The sequence below is a fragment of the Furipterus horrens genome, unplaced genomic scaffold, assembly GCF_987537825.1.
Source record: "Furipterus horrens unplaced genomic scaffold, mFurHor1.1.pri manual_scaffold_7, whole genome shotgun sequence".
In the NCBI taxonomy this organism is placed as follows: Eukaryota; Metazoa; Chordata; class Mammalia; order Chiroptera; family Furipteridae; genus Furipterus; species Furipterus horrens.
Window position 1 is genome coordinate 32,308,855 of NW_028327177.1, and position 27,356 is coordinate 32,336,210.

General features: G+C 35.9%; 1 protein-coding gene across 1 annotated transcript in view; it reads right to left on the reverse strand.

Moving 5' to 3' along the window:
* TMEM67 (transmembrane protein 67) overlaps nucleotides 1-14,688 on the reverse strand; it is a 53,572-nt gene extending 38,884 nt beyond the window's left edge. The window contains exons 1-7 of the mRNA XM_090282806.1: nucleotides 14,463-14,688; nucleotides 12,854-12,942; nucleotides 11,438-11,531; nucleotides 6,411-6,510; nucleotides 4,671-4,740; nucleotides 4,504-4,578; nucleotides 80-142 (exon numbers count right to left, since the gene is read on the reverse strand). Coding sequence (XP_090138932.1) covers nucleotides 80-142; nucleotides 4,504-4,578; nucleotides 4,671-4,740; nucleotides 6,411-6,510; nucleotides 11,438-11,531; nucleotides 12,854-12,942; nucleotides 14,463-14,688 — 717 coding nt within the window. The remainder of the gene's footprint in view (nucleotides 1-79; nucleotides 143-4,503; nucleotides 4,579-4,670; nucleotides 4,741-6,410; nucleotides 6,511-11,437; nucleotides 11,532-12,853; nucleotides 12,943-14,462) is intronic.
* Nucleotides 14,689-27,356: the final 12,668 nt, after the last annotated feature.

Sequence of the window (27,356 nt, forward strand, 5' to 3'; positions counted from 1 at the left end):
AAAACTTTTATAATTGGGGAAAAAAATGGTACAATTCTTCAAAATGATATAAAATTACTTTTTAAAAATTCAAACTTACCCAACAAGCAGCTGCTGATGATTGCAAATACTTTGTAAACCATTCTGAAGTAAAAGACATGCCCTGCAAATAAAAAGATGAACTTTTATGTTCAAATAAAAATTCCTCAATACTGCACTGTTAGGAAGATATTAATACACATATTGTTGAATGCGAAAAGACTAACATTACTTTCCCAATGGGACTTAAAAAGACTTTAAAATATAGGTCTTCTCATCAAGATGGCAGCATAGGTAAACATGGCTTGCCTCCCCACATACCCACATCAAAATTATAACTAAACTATAGAACAACCATTATTCAGAACTGTCAGAAATTGAGCTGAATGTAAGTCCTATAATTATAGAATTAAAGAAACAATATCCAGACTGGTAGGGAGGGCAGAAATGAAAGAAATGAAGAACGAGCTGGTCCCACACCCATGTGTGGTAGATAACAACCAGGAGGGATCTCTCAGGGACGAAGGGTCCCAGCCCTACACCAGGGCCCCCAGCCCAGGGTTACAGTGCCAGGAAAATAGGTCCCCATAACTTCTGCCTGTAAAAAACAGGGTGGGAGGGATGAGGCTATGGAAAACAGAAATAACTGGAGTCCCCGGCAGTTCCTCTTAAAGGGTGTGCGCACAGACTTACTCGGACTCATTCCCTCTGAGCTCCGGTGTGAGGGCAGCAGACTGAAAGGCACCAGAGACATACTGGGAGGAAGTAAACTGTCCAGTATCAGGGAGAGAGCAGGGGGCAGCTATGTTCCAAACAGCACTGGTGGCAGAGTCCACTGCTCCTTTTCTGAGCCCTCCCCCAACAGAGCCAGCAGGCGGGACTGCTGAGACTCCATCAGCCTGGCTCACACTGTTTGCCCCACCCTCCAGCCACCTCAGTCTGTTTCCAGCGACTTTTCCATATGTATGGCTTGTCTTGGCCATGGTTCAGAATTTCCTAAATTCTCTCAAGCAAGCAGCAATGGCTTCAGCGAGCCCTGTAACTCTCTGGCTAAGTGACCACAGGCCCAGCACTAGCAGCAGCCAACCTTGGTTCACAGCTTGGCCTCACATGGGCATGTCCAAGCCCAGCACAAGTAGCAGCCATCTGCAGATCACTATGTAGTGTATGCTGAGTGACCCATGAGAGAACATAGGTGGTGGTTGACTTTGGATGTGCCAACAGCAATCAAGGCTTAACTACAACAGGAAGGTGTACAAACCCACATAATGAGCATATCTCAAGTACCAGCTTGGGTGATAGGTGAGGCTGTGCCACTGGATCCTACAGGACTCCTACTACATAAGTCAATGCTACCAGACAGGGAGATGTAGCAGCTTTACCCAATACATAGGGAAGCTGCCAAAATAACAAGATGAAGAAACATGGCCAAATGAAAGAAGAGATCAAAACTCCAGAAAAAGAACTAAACAAAATGGAGATAAGCAATCTATTAGATGCAGAGTTCAAAACACTGGTTATAAGAATGCTCAATGAACTTAGTGAGAACCTCAACAGCAAAAATAGATACAATCAGATGAAGGATATATTAATTGAAATAAAGAATAATTTACAGGGAAAGAACGGCAGAGTGGATGAAGCTAAGGCTCAAGTCAGCAATCTGGAACCTAAGGAAGCAAAGAATAACCAATCAGAACAGCAAAAGGAAAAAAGAATCCAAAAAAGTAAGGATAGTATAAGGAGCCTCTGGGACAACTTCAAGCAATTGTACCAACATTCACATCATGGGGGTGACAGAAGAAGAGAGAGAGCAAGAAATTGAAAACCTATTTGAAAAACTAATGACACAAAACTGTCCTAACTTGGTGAAGGAAATAGATGTACAAGTCTAGGAAGCACAGAGAGTCCCAAATAAGATGAACCCTAAAAGGCCCACACCAAGACACATCATAATTAAAATGCCAAAGGTTAAAGATAAAGAGAGAATCTTAAAAACAGCAAAAGAAAAACAGTTATCTACAGAGGAGCACCAATAAAACTGTCAGCTGATTTCTCAAAAGAAATTTTGCAGGCTAGAAGTAATTGGCAAGAAATATTCAAAGTGATTAAAAGCAAGTACCTACAACCAAGATTATTCTACCCAGCAAGGCTCTCATTTAGAACTGAAGGGCAGATAAAGAGCTTCCCAGACAAGAAAAAGCTAAAGGAGTTCATTACCACCAAACCAATATTATATGAAATGTTAAAAGGGTCTTCTTTAAGAAGAAGAAAATCAAAATATGAACAATAAAATGGCAATAAATATATGTCTATCAACAATTGAACCTAAAAAACAAAATAAACAAGCAGAACAGAAACAGAATCATAGAGAGAACATTTTGATGGTGGCCATCAAAAGATATTGTCAAAAGTTTCACTACTGTCAAAAGGAAAGGCTAAAAAGAACTCTGAGGTATCACTTTGGAATTAAAAGTATCAGTATGAACTCATTTATTTTAATATATATACAAGGTAAATACTGAAAGTTTTAATATATATATTCTAGTTATGTCTGCTAAGAAGGCATACTAAATGTAGTAATTTTGGTTTCTAAATATTATCCTTAAAAGCTCCTTAGAGAAATGGTTGATTCCAGGGATAAGGCAGAAAAAATACAAGATGAGCCTAGAAATCTGTGTCAGAAAGTGAGGAAAAGATTAAAGAATGATGGGGACCTGTCAAAAAAGACACAGGAGCCAACTTGAAGGGGCTTCTACTGGTCAAATCTACAACAGTTTAAGTATTAAGACAAACACATGTATTGGATTAAAACCAACTAAATAAAATAGGAACCCATGAATCCATACTGTCATTAATAAATAAATGTATAAATGAGAAGGAAAAATTCTTCCTTATAGCAGAATGTTAATCAATATATATGGAAGGATAAGGAAAAGATTTGGCAACCATCACTGTAGTGGTTAATAAAGGCAACTATCATCAGTAGATACTAAAGGTACTAAGTTAGGGTTAGTGAAGAAGCAGCAGCATAACTGTAGAAATTCTCCTAAAAAATACTAATCAATTGCAAAGGGAAAATAGTAATAGTAAAGCAGACATGGTGACTTTATGGCAGGTGATCAAGGTTAACATCACCAGTGGCAGGTGGAACAGGTGGACATCCCTGACATCATGTGCCCCCTGATGTGATGCAATACACTAAGAACAGCACTCCATCTTTTTTGTGGTTTCCTGCCAAGCATGTTCTAATTGTGAAGACAAATTAGGTAGACACAGTCAAGGATCATCCTATAGATTGTAAAGCCTATAATCTTCAAAACTATTGAGTGCATGAAAGACAGGGAAAGACTGAGGACCTATTCCAGAATGGAGGGGACTGAAAGGGACATGACCTAAAAGACTGGTGATCTGAGACCAAATAAGAAAATGAGACATTGTGAGTTTTAACAAAAATATTTCAACTTATTTTGAAAACTGAAGACTTACAAATGTGATACTAGTATACAGATGTTCACTATAACCCAACTATAAAGAAGAATGCCCCCAAAGACATGCATCTTGTTACAAATGAGCCAAATTTTATTATCTCAAGTTCCCTAGGTATACTCCTATGTTAGCATTTATTCCGTTGTTTTGCAAATATTTGGAACTTGACTGTCACCCAACAAGACTATACTGGAGGAGAGAAATTTTTGCTTTGTTCATCAAAATCCCAGATTCCACCATCCTCATGGCTTTTCTCACAGCCCTCTTAATCACCCCCACTTATTCAATGATGATTTTACCAACCAAATCCTAGCCTGTCCGTCCCAAGCTGCTGGCATACTGGGTTTCAATGCTTATCACCTAATTCCTAGTCAGTCACCTAACTCCTATTCTGTTGTATTTGTGACTCTTCCGTTGCAAACCACTTACTTCCCATTTTACATCCCTTATTTTGTCATCACCAGGATGTTGCAAAAACTAACTCTATGCCAACATACATTCATCTATAAATAAGGAAACTGGCTGGATATAAATAATCCCCACTTCTCCAGTGACTACCATGTACAGGCACTGTGAGGTAGATATTATTATTATCCCTGATTTACAGACAACTGAAGTTATGCCCAATTTACAAAACTGAAGTTTAGAAATGTTAATTAAGTCCAAAGACACAAAGCAGATGACTGGTAAATCCAGGGTTGAAATCTAGTCTCTGATGCTCCTAGCTATATTATACTGCATTCCTGATAGGTTCTCTAATGGACCTTTCCAGCCTTAATATTTTGAGAGTCACTGAAAAAGAAATGAGCTAAGGCAGAGAAGACAGTAACTGAATTTATAAATTATAATTCCGAGTAGTTAGTCTAATGTTTCTTAGACTGATAATTTCTATTTTAAAGTGATTTACACATAAGTGTTCCTCATTTTAGTCCCAAATTAATTACTAAAGAAATGCAGAAATATTCCTAACAATGAAACAAAAAATGTAAACATACTCACAAGCTCTCCATAACGTGTAGTTGAAATTATACGCGGAGGAAAATTCCCTGAGCTGCTGAAACATAAGCCCCCTGTCTAAAAAATAAACGAATGAATGAAACAATTTATGGAACAGTATAAGCAATTTAATTTAAAAATATACACTTTATCAATTTAATTAGCCTTACTAAAATGTTAGGTTCTGAACACACACAGGACCTGCTGATATTAATGAATGTTGGTTCACATCGGACACACCTGTCAATATAACAAAAAACAATTTTTTAATGCTAATGAATTATACTAAACCTAAATTTAATTAAGAACATATCTTCCTAAACACTAGATTAGACTCATTCAGCTAAGAAATTACTTGTAATAAGTAAACAAATTAAAAATATGAACACTGATTTGAATAGTTTTATCCCACTCTTAGTATTACAAGGCAAGGTATAAATAAATAACATTAATCAATAGTAGGAGATTATTTTTGCCCAGGCAGTGTGTCTCAGTGGGTTGAAGCATCATCCCATGCCCCAAAAGGTCATGGATTTGATTCCTGGTCAGGGCGCATACCTAGGTTGTGGGTTTGATCCTTAGTTGGGCCACACGAGGGAGGTAACCAATCGATGTTTCTCTCACTTCAATTGTTTCTCTCTCTCTCTCTCTCCCTCTCTTCCTCTGGAATCTATCTATCTCTAAATATATAAATTTTTTAAAAAATAGGAGTGTATTTTTTGAAACTATATAAAGAATAAATAATACTGAACAGCAAAGATGGTTAAGCTACTCAATTAACAAAAGCGCCCAGCAAACTCATATAAATGAGATCCAATCCATTTTTATAAGTACTTATATCAATATACTTTCCTTATTTTATCGCTACAAAGCAAAAAGGCTACATATGCTGAAAAGAAACATATATCTACTCCTTATCAAACCTAAAGTCTATTCATGATCTTTATTTTAGAAAAATATATTTTTCTTTAATGTACAATAAAAAGGGATACAGGACGTTGGACAAGTGGAGACACTTGACGGTTTTAGGCAGGTATTCATGACCTGCAGGTAGAAGGGGCGAGGGCATGGCACCGAACTCTGATGAGGCCGAGACAGGTACTGAGGCGAAGAATTGAGAATCAGCCCAGTAGTCCCTATTTGTATGATACAATGCAGGTCAGCCTAAAAGAAGAGATGATCTAACACTAAGCATCCCCAAAAGAAGCTGCTCAAGTATTTTCTATTTTGAACTTGAGAACTGAAGAGAAAATTGTACTTAAAAGTCATCATGTAGCTTCTAAAACTGAAGTTGAAATAGGAATAATGTGTCTGAGTTAGAGAGAGGGAGTGGTGCGTGTGCTTGTGTGTTTAGTATACATACACATGTACAAAGGGGGAACAGGAAGTGATAGAGAATAGGGCTATAATGAGGTACGTGAATTATTATATTTTTCATATTAATATACTTTCTTATGTAATATAATATATAAAGCACAGTACCTGGTATATAGTTAGTATGCTGGAAACAGAAGTTACTATTATGTACTACATATTATATTACAGAGTATGTACAAATTACATAATAACAAACAAAAATTGCTGAACACTCACTCTGTGGCACTATTCTGAGAACTTAACATATTTATTTCTAAGCTGTGATAACAGCCTATGAACTAGGTGGTATATCCCCACTCTAGAGACAAGGAGACTAACTTATTGAGCTATCCAAGGTCAAACAACTGATAAGAGACAACATTTGAACCCCCTTCTGGGCCTCAGCTTCTTTAGCTGTTAATGTTTATTTCTATCCTTCCTCGGTTATTTGTGTGAGAAGCAAGCGATATGATAGGAAAATACTTAAAAAAGGTACAGATTCTGAATAAATATAAAATGATATTAATGCAGTCAGCACATAGCACACTGCTTACCTGTCTCCTAAAGTATTTGCTACTGTAAAAGAGTTCTCATTTTCATCACAGAACTTACAAGTTGCTTGAGACAACAACGCTCCATTTACATCTCTTTCCACTAAACAATTTAAAAACAAAATTAAGATGTCAACATAGTCAACATAGAAGTCTGTAAATACTAAGTAAAACCCAGTTGTAATTCTAATAATTCTCAAAACCTTATCTGCATTAAAGGCACGTTAAGCACCTCAATATTATAGAAAAGTGAAACCTTCCCCATTCACATAACAATAATACAGAAACCAATTTTCCAAATCCTCATAACAATAAATTAATATTTCTTTCTTCAAAAATTTCCTGTGCCCTGGCTGGTGTAGCTCAGTGGGTTAGGTGTTGTCACATAGACCAAAAGACTGCCGGTTCGATTCTTGGTCAGGGCACATGCCCGGGTTGTGGGCCAGGTCCCTAAGTTGGGGGCATGTGATTGATGTTTCTCTTGCACACCAATGTTTCTTTCCCTCTCTTTCGCCTTCCCTTCCACTCTCTAAAAATAAATAAAACTTAAAAAAATTTTTTCCTATTATGCGTATGGAGAAACAAGCATTTTCACAGACTGTTGCTAAGTTTCTGCAACTTAGAGAGCTTTAGATAGTATCTACTACAATTTTAAATTCACATACCCTACAACACTACAATTTCATTTTTAGATGCTAACCTACAAAAACACACATACATGTGTATAAGGATATTTACTGAAGCATTATTTGTTAGCAAATAACCTAAATATTTAAAGTAGCAAAATAGACCATAGTGTTAAGTGAGAAAAGTATGCTGTAAAACAGTATTTTTGGTACGAAATATTTATATAAAAATACCACATATTTCCTGTGACCACAATGTATATCTATGTTAAAAATAGAAAAAAAAAAAAAGATTCTAAAAGGACACAACACATCACAATAACAATACTTTGGGGCTAAAGGAGTAATAGAGAAATAGCATAATGTTATCTGTAATGTTTTAAGGTTTTGCAAGGTGGTAAAAACACATTTAACAAAAGTAAAGGTGAATGATTTATTCCTTCTACAGTCATCCTGTCTCAGTAAATGGCAACTCCATCTGACCATTTCCTCAGTACATCTAGAATCTCCTCTTTTCATGCTCTACATTAAAAAAATTAAAATTAGAAAATAAATACACAAATCCTGTCAGCTCTCTCTTCAAAGTATATCCAGAAGCTCAATTACTTTCTCTACTTCCATAACTATTACCCTGACCCAATGCCATCATCTATAACCTGGACTTTTGTAACAGATTCCTAATCAGAACCCTGGTTCTATTCTCTGGAAAGAAGCTAGTTTAAAAACTAAATGTGATTATTTCACTCCTCAAAAAATCTCCCAATGGTCTTCCATCTCACACAGGTTAATTTCCACAGTCACTATATAGCCTAAAAGGCCTTACATGATCTGCACACCATCACCACAACTTTCAGACCCATTTGCTTCCACTTCCCTCCTTTGCTACAGCCACATTAGTATACTGCTGACCCTTGATTTTACTAAGTATGTGCCCATTTAAGGATCCCGGCACTTGTTATTCCCTCTGCCTAGAACGCTCAGTCATCAACATGGCTGTCCCGCACTACCTTCAAGTCTTTGCTCAGATGTCACTTTTCCAGAGGGATCTTCCAAGATCATCCATGTAAAATCGCACCCTGTTGCCCCTCCCTTGCTCTGCCTTATTTGTCTTCATAGCACTTATTACCACCTGACATATATACTTATTCATTTGTTTACTCTCTTTCTCTTGCCATTGGAATGTAAGTTTAATTCACTATTGTATTCCAGCACCTAGGTGTTGCTCAATAATTTTTAAGTTAGAAAGATTTAAAATTGTGAAATTTCACCTAAAAACTTTGTATTTCTGGCATCTCTTCAAAAATAGGAAAATATAGTTTCGTGGGTTCCATGTTCTTACATGACGACAATCTGCTAGAGCTGAACTGGGGCTAGCTACAACCCTTTACCTTAAATGCCCTCTGGTTAAATGAAGTTTTTAAATTTATTTTAAAATTTATTTTAATGTCTTATCAACAGATATTTAATAATGAATGAGTAAGTATGACACTGCCATGAATATTTTCAAGGATATATAGACATACAAATATATAAAGCATTTCTGGAAAAATAAATGATGGCTGTCAGACTAATCTTAATCATTCCCCTGTTCAAAACGTTCAATGAAATGTGTATGCCTATAGAACATTCAAGGCCTTCCACAGTCTGGACCAATGCACCTTTAAACTCATTCCCTTCACACTCAATCTGGATTTTTACATTTATGATAACACCCCTGCTCACACTGTTCCTTCTGCCTGGAATATTCTCTTTCTTGCTGCCTTTTTAGTTCTATTAATCCTTCAGGGTCCAGCCATTACACTGACTGCTCATGGCAACCTTTCCAAACAACCCTGGTTGTTCCTAATAGATCATTTATTGCCTATAGTGGTCAACTGATGATTTACTATGTATGCCCCTTGTGAGAATCTTTTATTGCTACCTTGCTCTGCACATTACTTTTCCACATGTGTGTCCTGCTTTTTACTAGATTTTAAACAAAATGATGGCAGGAATTTTCCCATTAAGAATAATATTTAAACAAGTAATATATAAATAAACTGTAAAAATAAAAGGCACAGAAGGATTTAAAGTGAAAATTAGGTCTCCCACCCCTTCCCTCCAGACACTCAGTTGTCCACCTGGAGGGAACATTGTTACTAGTTCCTTACGAATTCTTCCAGAATAGGCTATGCATATACAAGCGTGTATACATATACAATCATTTTTAGAAAACATAAATGGTAGCATACCAAATATATAAAAGTTTGATTTCTTTCCAAAGCAATACTTACAAAACTGCTTTTTCAACAGGGGCATCCTATATCACTGTATGGATGCACCATAATTTATTTGACCAATAATCTCTTGACAGACTTTCACATTATTTACCACCTTTTATTTTAGGAATAATGTTGCAACAAAAAGAATGCATATACTTTTTCAGTCATATATTTACCTGTACTAGAACAAGAAATTCCTAGACAAGGGCTTGCTGGGCAATGATCTACATTTGATAAATACTATCAAGCTGCTCTCCATAGAAGTTGCAACCAGTTATACTTACCCAGTAATATATGACTGTTTTCCTTGTATTCCTGCAAACACACTGTCAAAATTCAAACGCTTTGACAATAAAATATGGTATATTAAAAATAAAATCTTAAAACAAAATTTATTTTAAAATAAAATTTTAATTTTTTTGAATAGGCAAGAATTCGATTTTAATTCTCATAATCCTTACATTGTTGTAAATTTAAAAAAATGTTTTCAATATTATTTTGTAATAGTTTTAGGTGTACAGCACAGTGGTTAGACAATGATATACTTTAAAAGTGTTCCTCCTAATATTGCCAGTACCCATCTGGCACCATAGATGGTTACTACAGTATTACTGACTATATTTCGTATGCTTTACTTTACAGCCTCATGGCTGTTTTGTAACTATCAGTCTGTACTTCTCTAGCCCTTTACCTTTTCATCCAGTTCCTTAAAATTTTAATTAATATTAACATTACTAAGGTTGAGCACCTTTTTCATATTTAAATACTTTTTCTCTGCAAACTTTATTCCTGATTTTTTGCCATTTAAAAAATTCAGTTATTCATCTTGCTCTTATTTATAGAAGTTTTACATTATTGCAGAACTTAGCTCTCTGTCTACTATATTTTAATCTAGTCTGTTGTTTATTTTCTGGCATTGTTTATGATTTAAAACTTTATTTTTATTAGTCAAATTTACTAATTTTTCTTTCAAAGCTTCTCATTTTTTTTCCTCATAATTAAAAGGCCTATTCAACACTAACATATAAAATGTTTTCTATTTTTTTAACAAGCTTTCAGATTCCTATTTAATATTAAAACATTTGATTGACTTAAAATTTATTTTTAAGGAATAAGGTAGAAACCCAAATACCATTTATTAATCAGTCTTTTCTCCGCTGATATGAAATGCTACTTTTATCTCACATGATATGTTCCATCAACTGGTCTGTTACTCATATGCTAGCTGTATATGTTATTATAGTAGCTACAAAGTGTGTGTAATACCTGAAGGGTTTCATTCCTCCTGATTTTTTCATAATTTTCTTGGCTTTTATATATTTTTCTAGAAATAAACCTTAGAATTAGTTTTTGTAGTCCCTAAAAAAAGACAAAATCCTAATAGAATTTATTAGGGTTCCTTTAAATAGACTGGTATTAGGAGAGCTGACATCTTTATAATATTTAATCTTTGCATCCAATAATGAGATGAATATTTCATTTATTAAAGCCTACCTCTGTGTCCCTCAATAGCATTCAAAGATTTTTTTCAATTAATTTATGCCTAGGTATTTTTTTCTTTTTTTGTTGCTACCATAAATGAGCTCTTTTCTTCCTTCAAAGTTTCTAAAGGATTACTGTTTGAATAAGAAGCCTACTGATTTTAGAATATTAATTTTGTACTCAGGAACCTTTTCTTGTTTATAGTGATTTTTAGTAATTCCCTTTGGTTTTCTAAACATACAATCAAATCACTGAAAATTAATGATATTTATCCTCTCTTTTTTAATGACTCTATGACCTATTTCTTTTACTTACGTAGGTACATCTTTTCACATCTTCATCTGGGTCCTGACATTAAGAGGAATGCTTATATATTTTCCTTATTAGACATCATGTTAGCTTGAGATATATGTGTTTTATCATATTATATTAAGAAAGTATCTATCTAATCCTATATTATTAAGAATTAAGAATATTTTAAAATCAGGTAGGGTTTTTTTTTAAATCTTCTTAATGTCTGCTGCTGTCTCAAACATTAAATTTTGAACAACAGTAATAAAAAAATAGTTAAGAAATCATCACACTATTTCAATTAATGTCCTTATCAAAAACAAACACAAGAGAAGATGTGTTATTATTTCATAAGAAATCTACTTCTTACCTAAAATGTGGCCAGTGGGACAGTGGCATTTTCCTTCTGCAGTTAAACCATCAGGGCAAGAAATGCAGTTCCAGCCATCTTTGGTAACACCCTTCTAAATTTAAAAAAAAAATCATTTTCTCCTTCTTAATCAAATTTTTCCTCCTTAATTGATCATGTAAGCACAAAAGCCACAATAGTGTATAATTTGCAGTTTATATTCAAATACATAATAGACATATGGGACACATAAAACATTTCTGGGTAGCCAATCTGTGCTTATATTCCAAAATTAAGGTATACAACTATGTATTGACTACTATTAACTCTGGGCAATAGTTCATGATTTTCAGTTCAAATGAGTCCTTGCTTTTCTAATTAATACTGTCATTTAGTTTTTCCATTTACAAAGATAAAACAACAAAATTCAACATAATTTAATAGATAGCCAATTAATAGTCTTACTCGTCTTAAAATAATTACTATAATTTAAAAAATCCAAATACATTAGCTTTTTAAAATCAAGTTATGATTCAAAATTGGCATATGTTATATATAACTGATATGTAAACAAAGTTCTTAAATTATGAGGATACTTCCTTCTAACCATTAATAGTTTTTACTAGTAAAGGTTTTTGACATCATTTCTTATTAGTGGCTATTTATCGTAGGGTCAATACTTCCAAAAATATCTAATAAGTATCAAAATGTTCATCAAATCTGTAAGTACTAGACATAAAGGACAACTGGTGACTTTATATTAAGTTCCAAAATTCAATGGTTTTTATAATACAGATAATGAGAAGAAATATTACTATAAAAGTCAGAACAGGCACACAGAGACTCCTAATTACCCAAAATGATTGAAAATATATTTTTGTTAATTAAAAATCATCACTATTACCTTCCTAATTTTCCAAAAATTATTATATAATCAAATGACTAACAGAATAGCAACAGATATTATTTAACATATTTAATGATGCAATTGGCATGCCATAAACTTATCACTTTACTATCATTATGAACAAGAATTACTATATAAAACATTGACACATAGGTCTAAGACACTCAACTCAATCTGTACCAAAGGATACACATATTCCAAATTGCCCTATACACGTAACATTCATCTATTTTTCTTTATAACTGAGTTACTCTATGAGTAAGAGTAAAAACACAAATTTTCATAGCTTTGTGGGTTCTTTTTTAATTTCAGATTTTAAGAAGTAAAGCAATAGATTACTGTTTTCTTTCCCAAGTTGGCATAAAATTTTACCTATCTCCAAAAATATACTTTAGTAAAAACAAAGTTAGCTTTAAGATTATAAAGGTTGTGGTAGGAAATACTAGTATACAGCATTAAATGGTAGTTTAAAAATACATTTAATTTACTACTTTTTACAGTAAGATTATTTAAAGATAAATCCTCCATACCATGTTTTCTGGGCACTTTTTACAAATAATATCAGCTCCTCCATTACTAGAGATCATCTGAAATCCTGGTAGACACACACATGAAGTTCCTAAAAAGAAGAAGGTCAATTCTGACTTTCGTAAATAAAAATTAAACTCCAAGACAGGGAAACATTTAATAACTCTTAAGATCTAGAGAAGTACAGTAGTTAAGAGCAAGACTCTGGAGCCAGTACTGCCTGGGTTCAAATTCAGAAACACACTCCTTGGGTTCTAATCTTAATTCTGTTACTTAGCTATATGACTTTGAGCAAGTTACAAAACTTTTCTGTACTCTGACTTCCACTTTGGTAAAATGGGAAAAACAACACTCTCATCTAAGTGTTAGTATGAATATTAAATTAGTTTTTATATGTAAAGGTCTTAGAATGTGTCTGGCACACCGTAGGCATTGTGTTTGCTACAATTTTTAGGGCAAGCATAACTAAATTATTAAATTACTGAACTATTAAACTAATAATCAAACTATTAATTGATATGAAAATTTACATTTCTATTTCACTCATACACATATATTCAATAAATTTAAATTTATTTTGTTGAAACAAAACCTTATAGAAAAGTAACATGCATTCATATAAATTACCATATTCCTGTTTGCAAAGATAGTGAACATTGTAAAATACTCACTACTCAATTTACTGGATAAATACAAACAGCATTCTGTGAAATTCTTCCTCATTCATATATCCTCCCCTGAGGAGCCTGAACTGTCCAATATAATGACTTAAATGAGGACATATCAAATTTGAAGGTGGCAGAAATTTAATACCATGGGTAATCAAAACGAGATTGAAAACATCTTAAGATTTTAGACTATGGGGAAAGTCTTATTCTAAGTAGTTTCAGTGAACAGAACCACGACCAAATGATGGATGTTTCAAGCAAAAAAAAAAAAAAAAAAAAAAAAAAAAGCGTAATCAAAAGAAGCTTTAAGGGCAGTTAGTAAGATTCAATAATCAAAGGGATAAGTCCTAAGGAGATCTATAGTATTATGGACACATCCTATAGTAGAAATACATAGGTCGAGGCTGAGGACAGAGACTCAAGTTCTTCCAATCCCCAATTTAGACGACAAAGAGGACATTACAACCTCACCTGGACCTCAATTTTCTTATCTGAAAATGAGAAGACAGGACCTGCTCAAGATTAATGTCCTTTCCACCTCTAAGCTTCTGGGATTTGAAAAATAAGATAAACGGTTATGGAAGTTACAAGGGCTAATTTGCTTTCCCTCCCCAACCCCTCCAGTCACCTGCTCCTCTGCCCCTCAGATTACTTATCCATCTTTACCGCCTTCGATAGGCAGCTTTTCAGGTGCTCCCTAAAGACCCTTAGCCTGAGAAGTGGGGGACTGGCGCCGAGAAATTAATGGCGACGGCTCTAGGGGGTAGGGGACTCGGGTTCCCCAACCTGCAATTCACCAAGGAAAACCTCTCAGGCGTTGACGGTTAACGTTCCTAAAATATTCTTCCCTTAGACTAAAAGGTGTTTCAGCGACGTCGGGGACTGGGCGCAGCACCAAGGCGGGAATGTTAGTTTAACCAGAGCCCATCCCAAACTATCTCACCTCGGGCATCCTGTCTCTGGTTGGCTCCACACGGGGCACAGGAGAGCGAGGAGATATCGAAATACTGGTTGTGGCCGCAGGTCTCCGGCTGCCGGAAAGGGAAGGAGAAGGTCTGGGCCTGTGAGTCTTGAGGGAGGACCAAGAGAAGGAATGTAGTCACAACCACGACCGATAAGGTACACCAAGCCGCCATTGCTACCCTAGCCCCACCGCCGCCCATCACCATGGTGCAGACGCTGGCGGCTGCGCAGTCTCCAGCGTCCCGTCAGCCTTTGCGGCGACTCTGCAGAATCCATTGAATAACTCTAGCCTGGGGTTCCGGAAGTGTCTACAAATGGTACTTGGTTACTAGGTTACCAAAGCCGCGGGAAGCTGGTTGGTCCTAAAAAGAATGGTTTAGGACTAGCTAACTTTGGAACCTGGCAGGCGCGACCCGCTCTTTAAAAAGTTTGTTTTAAATAACCGTTATTAGGGGGGAGGGGGGAGGGAGAGAAGGGGGATAAGTAAGGTAAGGGTTTAGTCAAAGAACATGTATAAATGACTCCAAGGACATGGACATGGACAACGGGGGTGGGGGGGAGTGAATATGATTGTGGGAGAAGGGGTGGGCTGGGTGGGGGGGAGCAATGGGGGAAAAATGGGACAACTGTAATAGAAAAACAATAAAAATAAAATTTAAAAAAAAAGTTTGTTTTAAACTCTGGGACGCGTCCTATGTGCAGGAAGTGAAATCGCTTTGGAGGTCGGGAAATAAAATTACCACGGGAAAGAAAATATCAGATTGCATCGCACAAATCAAAAGTATTGTTTCATTAAACTGTTAACTGATATTACATCAGAATTTATCCAGCCTAGGTCATTTCATGTTAAAGGAGACAGTCCAAAGAATATTTGTCAAAATACATATGTCAGAAAAGTAGGCAAAACACTGGTATGCAATGCTGGAAGTTTGGCTCAAGAACCAAAAAAAAAGATTTTTCCTGCCAGATCTTTCTTTGTGTCTCTACTTCCCTTGTTTTGAACACAGGAAATCATGTATTAAAAAATGCGATCATATTTACCCCACTTGTGAATAAGTAAGTTACCTAATATGTTAAAATGGAATTTATACATACATGAATGTTGCTTTTCAAAGTAGGCACCCTTGGAGACCGTTAGCCCCAAAACATTTCAAAATTACATCAGAGCCAGTTTATAGGTCATAAAAGTTTTTATTTCTTGATATTTAAATCTCATAAAATCACCTGGCATATTTTAAGCCACCTTATTTATCAGCAGAAACTTGAAAAGCCTTCTGACTTTTCTAAAAACAACAACAAACAAATTTTGTAATAAAAGTAATGTTTGTCCCTCTTAAGGAAAATAACACATAATATTTTCAACGCATGTGAAAGATGCATCTATGGAAGTTAGATAACTTTAAACATTCCTCACTATTAGGCCTAGTAGTTCTCGTGTAATTGTCCCCAAAAGATCAGCATTCACTCTGTCACTAATATGTATGACACAGGAGGTTTATGTCCTGAGAAGTCTTCCTTAAAGAGAAATTCTTTAAAAAGTTAGAAAAATTACTGTGTTGTTGAAGTGTCTAATTTGAAGTGAAAATCGCAGAATACAATTTTTTAAAAACATGACTATATAAATGTTAATGGGGACTCAAAAAGGGTATGGTGAGAATAGTCAAGATTAATATGCAGAAGCTTCCTTTGGGTAAATATTAACTCTAATCTTTCTTAATAAAGTGCATACTATTTTTATATGCTCTAGGGAAAAGATTAGGACAATAATATTTTCTCATTGCCTACCGTATAATTAAAGCAATGAAAGACCTTCCATTCATGATGGTCTTCTTTGTGTCCCACACCGCACTGTGCTAGGCACTTGACAGCATTAACCTTAACTCTTTATAATAACTCTTTGAGAAAATACTATTTCTTTTTAATCCTTTTACAAAAAAGGAAATTGAGGATCAAAAATGTTACACTATTTAAGAAGTTGTGAAATTAGAATTTATCTCCATCTATTATCTCTGAAACCTGTTATTTTTTCAATCTATTAAGGTTTTTTTTTTTTGTTTGATTTTTGTGTGGTTTTTTTTTTTTTTTTTTTTTTGGTGTGTGGACTAGATAGAGAAATATTCTGGCATGTTATACAATAGGACAAACCTATTATTTTTATTTAACAAGATGATGCTGCCACAGACAGTGGAACTATGATTGTGTAAGACCTTTGGGCACTGCACCTAACATAACTGTTCCCAAAGAGCTAAGTAGAGAAATTAAATAGCAGAAGGATTCAAAATAGACAGTTAAATGTGAGGTAACTGTAGATACTGTGGGTATAAATTGCCATAAAGATAGCAGAAAGATTATTAGCTAAAACTCTTAAGCATAAATTGGGACCATATTATTAGGGACATTTTTGCTGCACGTAATAGAAGATCAGATAGTTTCAGTAATTTCACAGTTGCTTAAACAAAAACAAACACAAGAAGGCTGGAGGTATGTGACTTTTGGAGTTTACTCAATTATGTCAGATAGTGATATTTGCAGTTCTCTTGCCTTTTCCCTCTTAGTTGCACTGTGATTGCCTTACACCAGATATCAACATTCAGATTTAAGATGGGATGAAAGAAAGGAGCTAAACGAGAGATGTTCTCTCTGTCTCTTTAATTAGGAAAGCAAATGCTTTCTCTATGCCATGCACTATAGGCTAAGCTTCTTACATGCATCATTTCAATCTTTTTAACAACCTTATGAACAGGTACTACAATTATCCTCTTTTATCAGGCTTTTAAGTGAGAAAATGGTTTCAAAGAGAATAGCAAATGCTTATTGAGCAACTATTGATAGGGTGAGATAGATACTGCATCATGCTTTAATTAAATTATCAAAATTAATCCACTCAGCAACCTTATAAAACTCGTACTATTGTTATCACCTCCTTTTTATAGATGATTAAATGTATGCATAAAGAAATTTTTAAAAAACTTAGCTAAATACACAGCTTGCAATTACAGAAACAAACTTTGAGTTATGACAGCTTAACTCTTGGAGCTGCTTAAGTACAATACTATTCCCCTAACAGTATGAATTCTGCAAAAAGGTCAGAGTCTGAGGATGGAGAAAAGTCAACTTTGGATTAGGCAATTAGGCTATCATTATGTAGTTACCTTTTAGGGTTCAGTCTCATTACAGTGGGATGGGTAGAAGAAAGCCAGAGATCAGCAGTGAGAAAGAGCAAGCACCAGATATAGATTATTTTGAGGAACTTGGCATTGAAAGGAAGGCAAATGAAAGAACTGAGATAGAAGAGTTTAATTTAATTTTTTTTTTTTTTTTTAGGGTAAGGAGAATATGTCTATACGTGCAGAAGAAAGGAGTAGTAGAGGATTCACAATAAAAAGAGAAATAATTGACTTTCTCTTGAGCTTCAAGGAAGAGATAAAGGATTTGGATATAAGAGTAGGAGGAGCACAATCTCAGGAGAAAAGAATCATTCTTTCTAAGATTGGAAGAAAAGAAGATAAGTGAAGCCATAAAGAAATTCTGGGCTGGGAATAGAGAAATTGAGAAAGATCAGTTTTCTGAGTAAAGATCATAGGTAAAAGTAGGAAATATTTTTCATTTAGATATGAAAATTCACAGCAAGTCCAGATCCTGCCTCCAAAGCTAGATCATGTTGGAGTGGAAGCAGACAGAGGACGGTTTAGGAAAGTCATAGATAGGGATGATGTGGACAGTTTGTGAAGATTATTTATTTATTTTATATTTTATATATTTATTTATTTTTAGAGATGGGAAAGGGGGAGAGAAAAAGAGGGAGAGAAACACGTGTGGTTGCCTCTCTCATGCCCCCAACTGGGGACCTGGCCCACATCCTAGGCATGTGCCCTGACTGGGAATCAAACAGGTGTTCAATCCACTCAGCCACACCAGCCAGGGCTGTGAAGGTTATTGTAGTATGGTTATGCTGACCATGAATTGCCTAGTCAGGTAGAGAGTTATAGCAGAAATGGCTGTGGAATTCTAGTGCTTGACCAAGAAGTTGGAATTAGAAATGAGAATGATTTTGGGTGTTTCAAAGACAATTGTGATTTGAGTACCTGACCTGAGTTTTTTTTTTTCTTCATATTTTATTTTATTGTAAGTATATTTTATTGATTATATTGTTACAATAGTTCCAACTTTTTCCCCTTTGCTCCCCTCCGCCCAGCACCACCCCTCCCCCAACAATCCCCCCTCACCAAGTCCATGCCCATGGGTCATGCATACAAGCTCTCCTGTCTCACGCTTTCATATATCCTTCTTCTTTTTTAAAAAATAATTAATTAATTAATTATTTTAACAATAAAATATAACAATCCCTCCCTCTCAGACTTAAGACCCTTTATAATTTTATAAAGGACAATGGGCGAAGGTCTGGAGCTCCTCTAGCTGTTTCAAGCTGGACATGGTCGTCGTCCTACCTACCCTTGGGTCCAGAAATCCCTAATAAGAGTGGGGGTGTGGAGGCGGGGGTGGCCTTCCCACATGGGGAAGGATCATGCAGATTCCAGGTCAGTTGGCTGTCCCCGGACAACGGCATACTTGATTTAACAGGCTGTCATCCTTGTTGTATTCTGGAGGCAACAGATTTGGCAACAGGGTTAGAAGACATCATTCAATCCATAACCACTAGATCACAAAAGGCAGGTATTAATTTTTCAATGTCCCACATTAGGGAAAAGAAGGGCTTCTTTGGAGGAAGGTGTGCCAGGTACATCTCACCTGTCCAAAACCCTTTTGCCCATTATACTTAGTTTGGACTGAGGGAAATATTTTAGGTTTCCCCCCTCTCAGACCTCTGGGCTCTTTCTGTCCAAGCCATTAGGACAGAAAAGAGAAACCAGTTTTAAACTGAAGCCCACAGACCACCCCGTTCTTCACCAACCCAGCCACTTAGTTCAGCCAAACCATTGAGTCTCAGGAGGCAGCAATGCAGACAGGATTAAGTGAGGCCTATACGTACAGACAATCACTCAGGTAATGAGATCATAGGCTTATGCCCTTTGAAAACAGAAAACACATGTTAATTTATGTAACATAACTCACATACAAATCTCTAAATCTGTAGGACTGTCTTATTGGAAAGACATCCAGTTGCAAGGCATTTGACATTCTTCTTGCCTGTAAATTAAACATCTTTGATAATACCACAGACATAGTTTAATTTTCAAATCAAAACAAACTTTAAGTGAAGATAAACTTTAAAGATGGTTAGCTGCACTACTTTTTAGTCTACCACTGAGCATTGTGATTTTCCTTGAATCACGATTTTTCTCCCTAAGATTACCCTCTTTATCATTAAAGGGACTGCATTAAGTCCATTTTTAATTAATCCTGTTCATTTGCATAAACACAACAAGAGCAGAAAATGATCATTTATGATCTTTAGTTCTGCTTTGCTGCAACTTACGCAAGGAACATTTAGGGTGACCTTCAGTCTGCCCTTCAGGGCATAGAAGCAGAACCACATACCTGGCATTCAGCCTTGCCTGTAAGGACTTTTCCAAGTCCTTCTGGTTTTCCATTGTGCCTTAAGGTCCCTTCTAGCCATCTTTCAGGAAAACAACCTTCATTCCTTCCCTGGAAAGATTGCCATGGACCGTACATCCAACCAAGGTACCTGGCCTTTTATCTCGTGGGCTTTTATTACCTTTGAAAGTCAATCCTAGTTCCTCAGTGCTTTTTGGTAACAACCAGAGCCCAAGCATGTCTCCTTTAGGCATGACATTCCAGTCAAAGTCTTAGTAAAAAAAAAAAAAAAACAAAAAACCTCTATTAACAACTGGTCTTACTAGTTTTATGCAAAGAAACTTATGTCATTACTTACTTCTTTAGAATGCCAAACTCTGGAGGGATCAGACAGGGAGAAAAATATACAGTGTGAAGGAAAATCCTTGTCCTTCTAATATTCACTGAACTTCCATTTCCATTCTTTATATTTTTATTTTTTCCCCCACTAAAAGATTTTTTTTGTTTGTTTTTCCATTACAGTTGTCTCACTTTTTTCTCCCTCTTGCTTCCCTGCACCCTGCCCCCACTTCTCCCACATTCAGTCCCCACCCAGTTGTCCATGTCCATGGGTCATTTATACATGTTCTTTGACTAGACCCTTCCTCTTCTTACCCCCTTTTCTCCCTTCCATCTCCCACTTTGTTACTGTTAGTTTATTCCTTGTTTACATACCTCTGGTTCAATTTTGCTCATTTGTTTCTGTTGTTCATTAGTTTCCTGTAATAGGTGATAGCATAAGGTATTTTTCTTTTTTTGCCTAGCATAATTCTCTCTAGTTCCATCCATGTTGTTGCAAATGGTAGAAGTTCCTTCTTTCTTTCAGTACTTATTCATTATCATTTTCCCCCTTTGTACTCGTGTTCCTCTCTGTTTCTTCATCTTCTTAAAGCAGACCCTTTAGCATCTCTTGCAATGTTGGTTTGGTGGAGATGTATTCTTTTAGCCTTCTTTTGTCTTGGAAACTCCTTATTTCACCTTTCATTTTGAATGAGAGTCTTGCTGGGTAGAGTATTCTTGGTTGTAGGCCTTTGTTTTTCATTACTTGGAATATTTTTTGCCATTCCCTTCTGGCTTGTAGTGTTTCTGCTGAGAAATCTGATGATAGCCTTATTGGAGCTCCCTTGTATGTTATTAGTTGTTCCTCTCTTGCTGCTTTTAGGATTCTCTCTTTGTCTTTGAATGTTGGCATTTTAATTATGATGTGTCTTGAAGTGGGCCTGTTTGGGTTCATCTTCATTGGGACCCTTTGTGCTTCCTGGACTTGCACGACTCTTTCTCTCCTCATGTTAGGGAAGTTTTCTGTCATTAGTTTTTCAAAGAGGTTTTCTATCCCTTGCTCTTCTCCTTCTCCTTCTGGAATTCCTATGATATGGATATTATTACGTTTCATGTTGTCCTGCAGCTGTCTTAGAGCCTCTTCAGTCTTGTTCGGTCTTTTTTCATTTTGTTTCACTGTCTGGGAGTTTTTGTCTACATTGTCTTCTAGCTCGCTGATCTGATCTTCTGCTTCCTCTAGCCTGCTTTTAATTCCTTCTATTGTGTTCTTCAATTCAGAGATCATATTCTTCATTTCCTCCTGGCTCTTATTGATAACTTCTATGTCCTTTTTCATGCTGGTGTAATTCTCAGTAAGTTTCTTGTAGTTTTTCTGGAGTTCCTTGTAGTTTCCCTGGAGTTCTTTGTCGTTTCCACTGAGCTCATTCAGCTTCTCCATAATCCATGTTTTGAATTCCATATCTGATAGTTGGCTCCCCTCTATTTCATTTAGCACTCTTTCTGGGGATTCTACCTTTCCTTTCAATGGGGGGTTGTTTCTCTGTCTCCCCATTTTTGTGACTCCTATTGTTTGTTGGTGCTTCTTAGAATGATCTGCACTTCCTGGTTCTGCCCCTGGTGGCATCAGATCCTGTACCAATCTCAGCCTAGGCAGCCTGTTGCAGACTTCCAGGGATCTACTGCCTTTTTCTGGCTTCTTTAGTTGTTAATCTACTCAATCTGTGAGTAGCCATCAGGCTTAAGGACCCGTGGGTGTGGCAGCTTAATTCCTATAGGCTGGGCTTTTGCTTCCCCTGAGGCTGATGCCACTTGGAGGGGGGGGGAAATGGTCTGCCTGCAGTATGGGGATGAGTCAGCACTAGGACCCGGTCAGCTGCTTCCCCAGTTCTCCCCTCAAAGCCACCACACCAAACTCTCCCCAAGCGTCTCTAGTCCTCTCTGCTTTCCCTCTGCTCAAGCCCAGGGTAAGTGGGGTTCAAAATATTTTCATATGTGATCTGCTTAAGAGCTCTTTTTCCCCAGCTGTTTCTCTCCGGCTAGCAAGAAACCCTGTGGCTTTTCGCTTTTCACAGCTGGGTACTATTTTACTTTCCACTCTGTTGCTGTAGGCTGGGAAGCTCAGCTGGGGGTTTAGACCCTGCCCTTCTCAAGGGGAACCCCCAGCTGCTGAGCTGTTTCTCAGTCCCTTCAGCTGCCACCTGTGTGAGCCCAGCCAGCCCTTCCGTGTCTCCGCACTCCCTACCAGTCACATTGTGATGTAGCGGCCTTTTCTGTTTCTCTGTGGTTATAAGACTTCTCTCCAGCTAGTGTTCGGTTGGTTATTCCAGATGATTTCTCCAAAATTAAGTTGTAAATCCAGACTAGTTCGGGGAGGAGGTTAGTGTAGCTTCCACTTACTCTCCCGCCATCTTGTTTCTCCATGACCTGAGTTTTTGAGCATTTGCACTAGTAGATACTTCTTGAGGAAAAGAGCTGTCCATGGTGCTTTCCCTCAGAAGCCTCATAATCTGGCAGAGCAACAGACATAGAAATCAGTCATTAACATATTTTGAGATAACTTCTGTAATCAAGACTATGAAACTAAAAAATGGCACTAAAAATGCAGGGGCGTTGTGGGTGGGAAAGAGGTCAGTGAGGAAGTCACAGACAAGAAGATACTGTAGGCCCAGAGGCTTAAGTGAGCAGGCACACTAGGGAATGACATGTCTCTCAGTGTCCCTGAGATATAGGGTATATGCGGTCAGTGGCAGGAGATGAGGTTGGGAAGGTACAAAGAAATAAAAATGAAAGCTCTTGGATGCCTATATTTGTCTAACATGGGTTCAAGCTTGATAAGACTTTAATCTAGGGAATACCATGATTAGATTTGCATTTTAGAAAATATCCTGCAAAAGAGTTATATGAAAGCCTTTAGAGGTAGAGATCACTTTCAAGGCTAAATCAGAAATCTAGGGTCTAAATTAGGGTAATAGAAGGAGAGACAGGAGAGGATGAATGGAAGAGCTATTTAGGAGGAAAAATAATGAGAATGTTATGATTTAGACAGAATAAATAAAGAAACAGAAACGAGGATCACTTCCAGTTTCTGCTTTGTGTGGCTGGGTGGATTGTGACATTAAAGGAATATAGAAAAGACCTGTGGCAGATAAAAGCTTCTTATTGAATAAAGAAAAACATTAAAGGTAGAAGTTAAAGTTATAGGAATTATCTATTATGTTGGTGGGAGTTATGTCCATGAATAATAATTGAAATAATTCCCAGCTGAGGAGAAGAAAGTGAAAGAAAAAAAGAACCTGAGGTGTCTAAAGATGACATGGGATTTGGTCTTTTTGACTAAACCTTTTTTGTAACATGTTTAATAAAAAGCTAAACTCTGCAGGAAGAAAGAAAGAAAGAAAGAAAGAAAGAAAGAAAGAAAGAAAGAAAGAAAGAAAGAAAGAAAGAAAGAAAGAAAGAAAGAAAGAAACAGGCTATTAATTGCTGACTTTCTATGTGTCAAGTACTACAATATCTGATTTGATAAAATTGGGACCATTATCATTACCTTTATTTTACGGTTGAGAAAACCAAGGCTTAGAAAATATATATGACTTCTTAGGGGAACACTCAGATCATGATTCTAACCCTGGCAATTTGATACCAGTACCCAGTCTTAACACTGATTCTTTACTGCTGTTCTTGAATCCCTGGATTTGTTTCCTGGGCATTATTTTTTAAAAAAGGAAAGCCAGTGAGCCCATTAGGGGATTAATGAATTAAAACATTACAAAGAATGTGTAGAACAAATTTAAAGTGCAGAAGTGGAGGTTGTGGTCAGAAAGAGAAATTAGTAAAGTCAAAATCTTTCAGTTGGCACTTTGTGTAGTGAGCCTTGCATTCTTTCCCAATCTCCAGACTCTTAGTGCTAAAGTGTATTAGATATAAACAGGTATCGCATCATATTCAATATGTTCCAAACTGAACTTGGCTTTCATACTGGAACACTCTCCTGGCTTTCTTCCAGGTTATTCCTAGAATAAACTTTCAGGTTATTCCTGCTCTCTGCCCTTTGTAGGGTCAGCCTCTTTTACTTGGCTATTAAAGGTGCAGTCCCTGAGGGCTCAGTCCTTTTCCTCCTAGGGGATATCAACCACGTCCATGACTTCAGGGATCACTTTTTGCAGATGACTCACATATTTATATAAATCCAGGTCAAATATCTTTTCTGAGCCCTGAACCAGTATTTCCACTGCTTGCTTTAAAAATTTATTTGTATGAAAAAAAACAAAACAAAACAAGCAAAACTTTATTTGGATGGAATGAAGCTTTTGTATTCAAGGTGTCCAAAATAACTCATGATTTCCATCTCTTACCCAACCCCCAACTTAGTCCTTTTCCAGTGTTCTCTATTTTGGTGAATGACAACATCATCCAACTGATAATATAGGCCAAAAATCTAGAAGTGAGCTTTGAGGGTTTCCTTCCCTTCATTTACGCCTTTCAGTCCATTAGCAAGACCTCTTGATGTTTATATTCTAAATATCTTTCATTTATTGCACAAAAATCCCCCAAATTATTTTACTTTTCTTAACACCTACCATCACTGCCACCCTAAAATGCTATCTTCTCCCATATGAATTACTGTAATGACTTATTTTAAAACTTAAATTTTTTAGTTTTAGGAATTAACAATTTACTGCCCACTATGAAAGATAAAGATTTGCTTTCTATCATATTTTCTGAACCCCTTTCTATTTCTAATATATTTATTATAAAATTTAAAGATAGAGTAGTAATCACCATTACATATTGTGGCACTTAATTGCCATTCACAAATAAGTCATGTACTGTACCCACTTTTTATCTTTTCCTAATGTGAATGAGTGTCTTTGCTTCTTTATTTATCATGTACTGTCATTAATGTTTAAATTTTCCCTCAGAACTATTAATCTCTTTTCACTGTATTTAACACATTTAGTATATGCCTGGTTTTCCTCCAAGTGCTTTTAGTCCTCATACTAGCCCTTTAAAATATATACTATTATCCCCAATTTATAGATGAGGAATTTAGAAACAGAGAGAGCCAATAAGAACTTGTATTAAGATTCAGGAATCTGTGGGTTGGGTGGGGGAGAGAAATTGGGGGAAAAGGGGACAACTGTAATTGAAAAACCAAAAATAAAAAAAAATAAAAAGAAAAAGATTCAGGAATCTATACTCTTTTTGTTTTCAGGAAAATATTTTACTTAATTATTTATATTGAGTTATATTCAACATAACATTATATTAGTTTCAAGTACACAATAATCAGTATTTGTATATACTGTGAAATGATCACAATAAATCTAATTAATATCCATCACCATACAACCATACATAGTTACAAAAACTTTTTATTGTGATGAGAACTTTTAAGATCTACTGTCTTGACAACTTCCAAATATTTAGTACCTATTATTAACTGTAGTCACCATGCTACACATTATATCCTGGTAAGATTTATTTTATAACTGGAAGTTTGTATCTCTTAATCCCCTTCACCCATGTTGCCCACCTTCACCCCCTATCTCTTGCAGCCACCAATCTCTTCTATCTATGACCTTAGGTTTTTTGTTTGTTTGGTTGGTTGATTTTTGTTTTAAATTTCACATATAGGTAAGATCATATGGTATTGGTTTCTCTCTGACTGATTTATTTCACTTAGTATAACGCCCTCAAGTGCCATCCATATTGTTGCAAGTGGCAAGATTTTATTCTTTTTTTTATGGCTAAATGATATTTTATTTTATATCACTTCTATATCTATTCATTCATTGATCAACACAAGTTTTCCGTATCTTGGCAATTCTTGGCAATTGTAAGTAATGCCACAATGAACATGGAGATGCATATATCTTTTTAAATTAGTGGTTTGATTTTCTTAGTATAAATACCCAGAAGTGGAATTGCTGGATCATATGGTAGTTATATTTTAAATTTTTTGAGGAATCTCTGTAATATTTTCCCCAGTGGCTGAACCAATTTACATTGCCACCAACAGTGTTCAAAGGTTTCCTTTTCTTTACATCTTCACCAACACTTGTCATTTATCCTCTTTTTGATAATAACCATTCTCTCAGGTGTGAGGTGATATGTCATTGTGGTTTTGAATTATATTTACCTGATGATCAGTGATGTTGAGCACATTTTCATGTACATATTGGTCCTCTGTATGCCTTTTTGGAGAAAGGACTATTTAGATATTCTGCTTATTTCTTAATCAAATTGTTTGTGTCTTTGTTATTGACTTGTTTATATATTTTGGATATTAACCTCTTATCAGATATATGATTTGAAAATATTTCCTCCCATTCTATAGGATGCTTCTTTATTTTGTGATGGTTCCCTTTGCTGTGCAGCTTTTATTTTTATTTTTATTTATTTATTTATTTATTTTACTTTATTTTTTACTGTTGTAATCCCACTTAATTTTTACTTTTGCTGCCTCAGGCATTTGTGTTCTTCACCATTATGTTATGTGGCCTCTTCTCAAGGCAGTAAACAAAGAATGAAGAGAATATGCAATCTATTAAGCTGGAAGGGGTAAATGGAGTGATATTAAAGAGAGATTTCAAGTTTAGTGGATTGCATATTCTCTCTTGGTTTTACTTCCTTGTTTGGGTAGAGTATATTAGCAACTTGCTGAAAAATGGTGCATATGAGGTAAAATTTTAAAACATTGAATATCTGAAAATGTCCTTCTGCCTCCTTCTTACTTGCTTATTAGATTACTTAGGTATGGAGATGCTAGTTTGGAGATAATTTGCCCTTAGAATTGTAAAGTCATTGCTCCTATTTCTTTTGTTTTGAACATTGCTATTGAAGAACAAGTCGCCATTTTTATTCTTAATCTTTTGTGTGTAATTTGGTTTTTATTTTCTGAAGTCTTTAGAGTGTCCCTCCATCCTCATTTTTCATAATTTTACAGTGATGTATCTTGGGGTGTTTCTTCTTTTTTTTTTTTTTTTTTACATTATTGGACCTTAATTATTCCATTGAGGAAGTCTCCCTTTTTCCTACTCTTTATTTCTGGATACTCTGT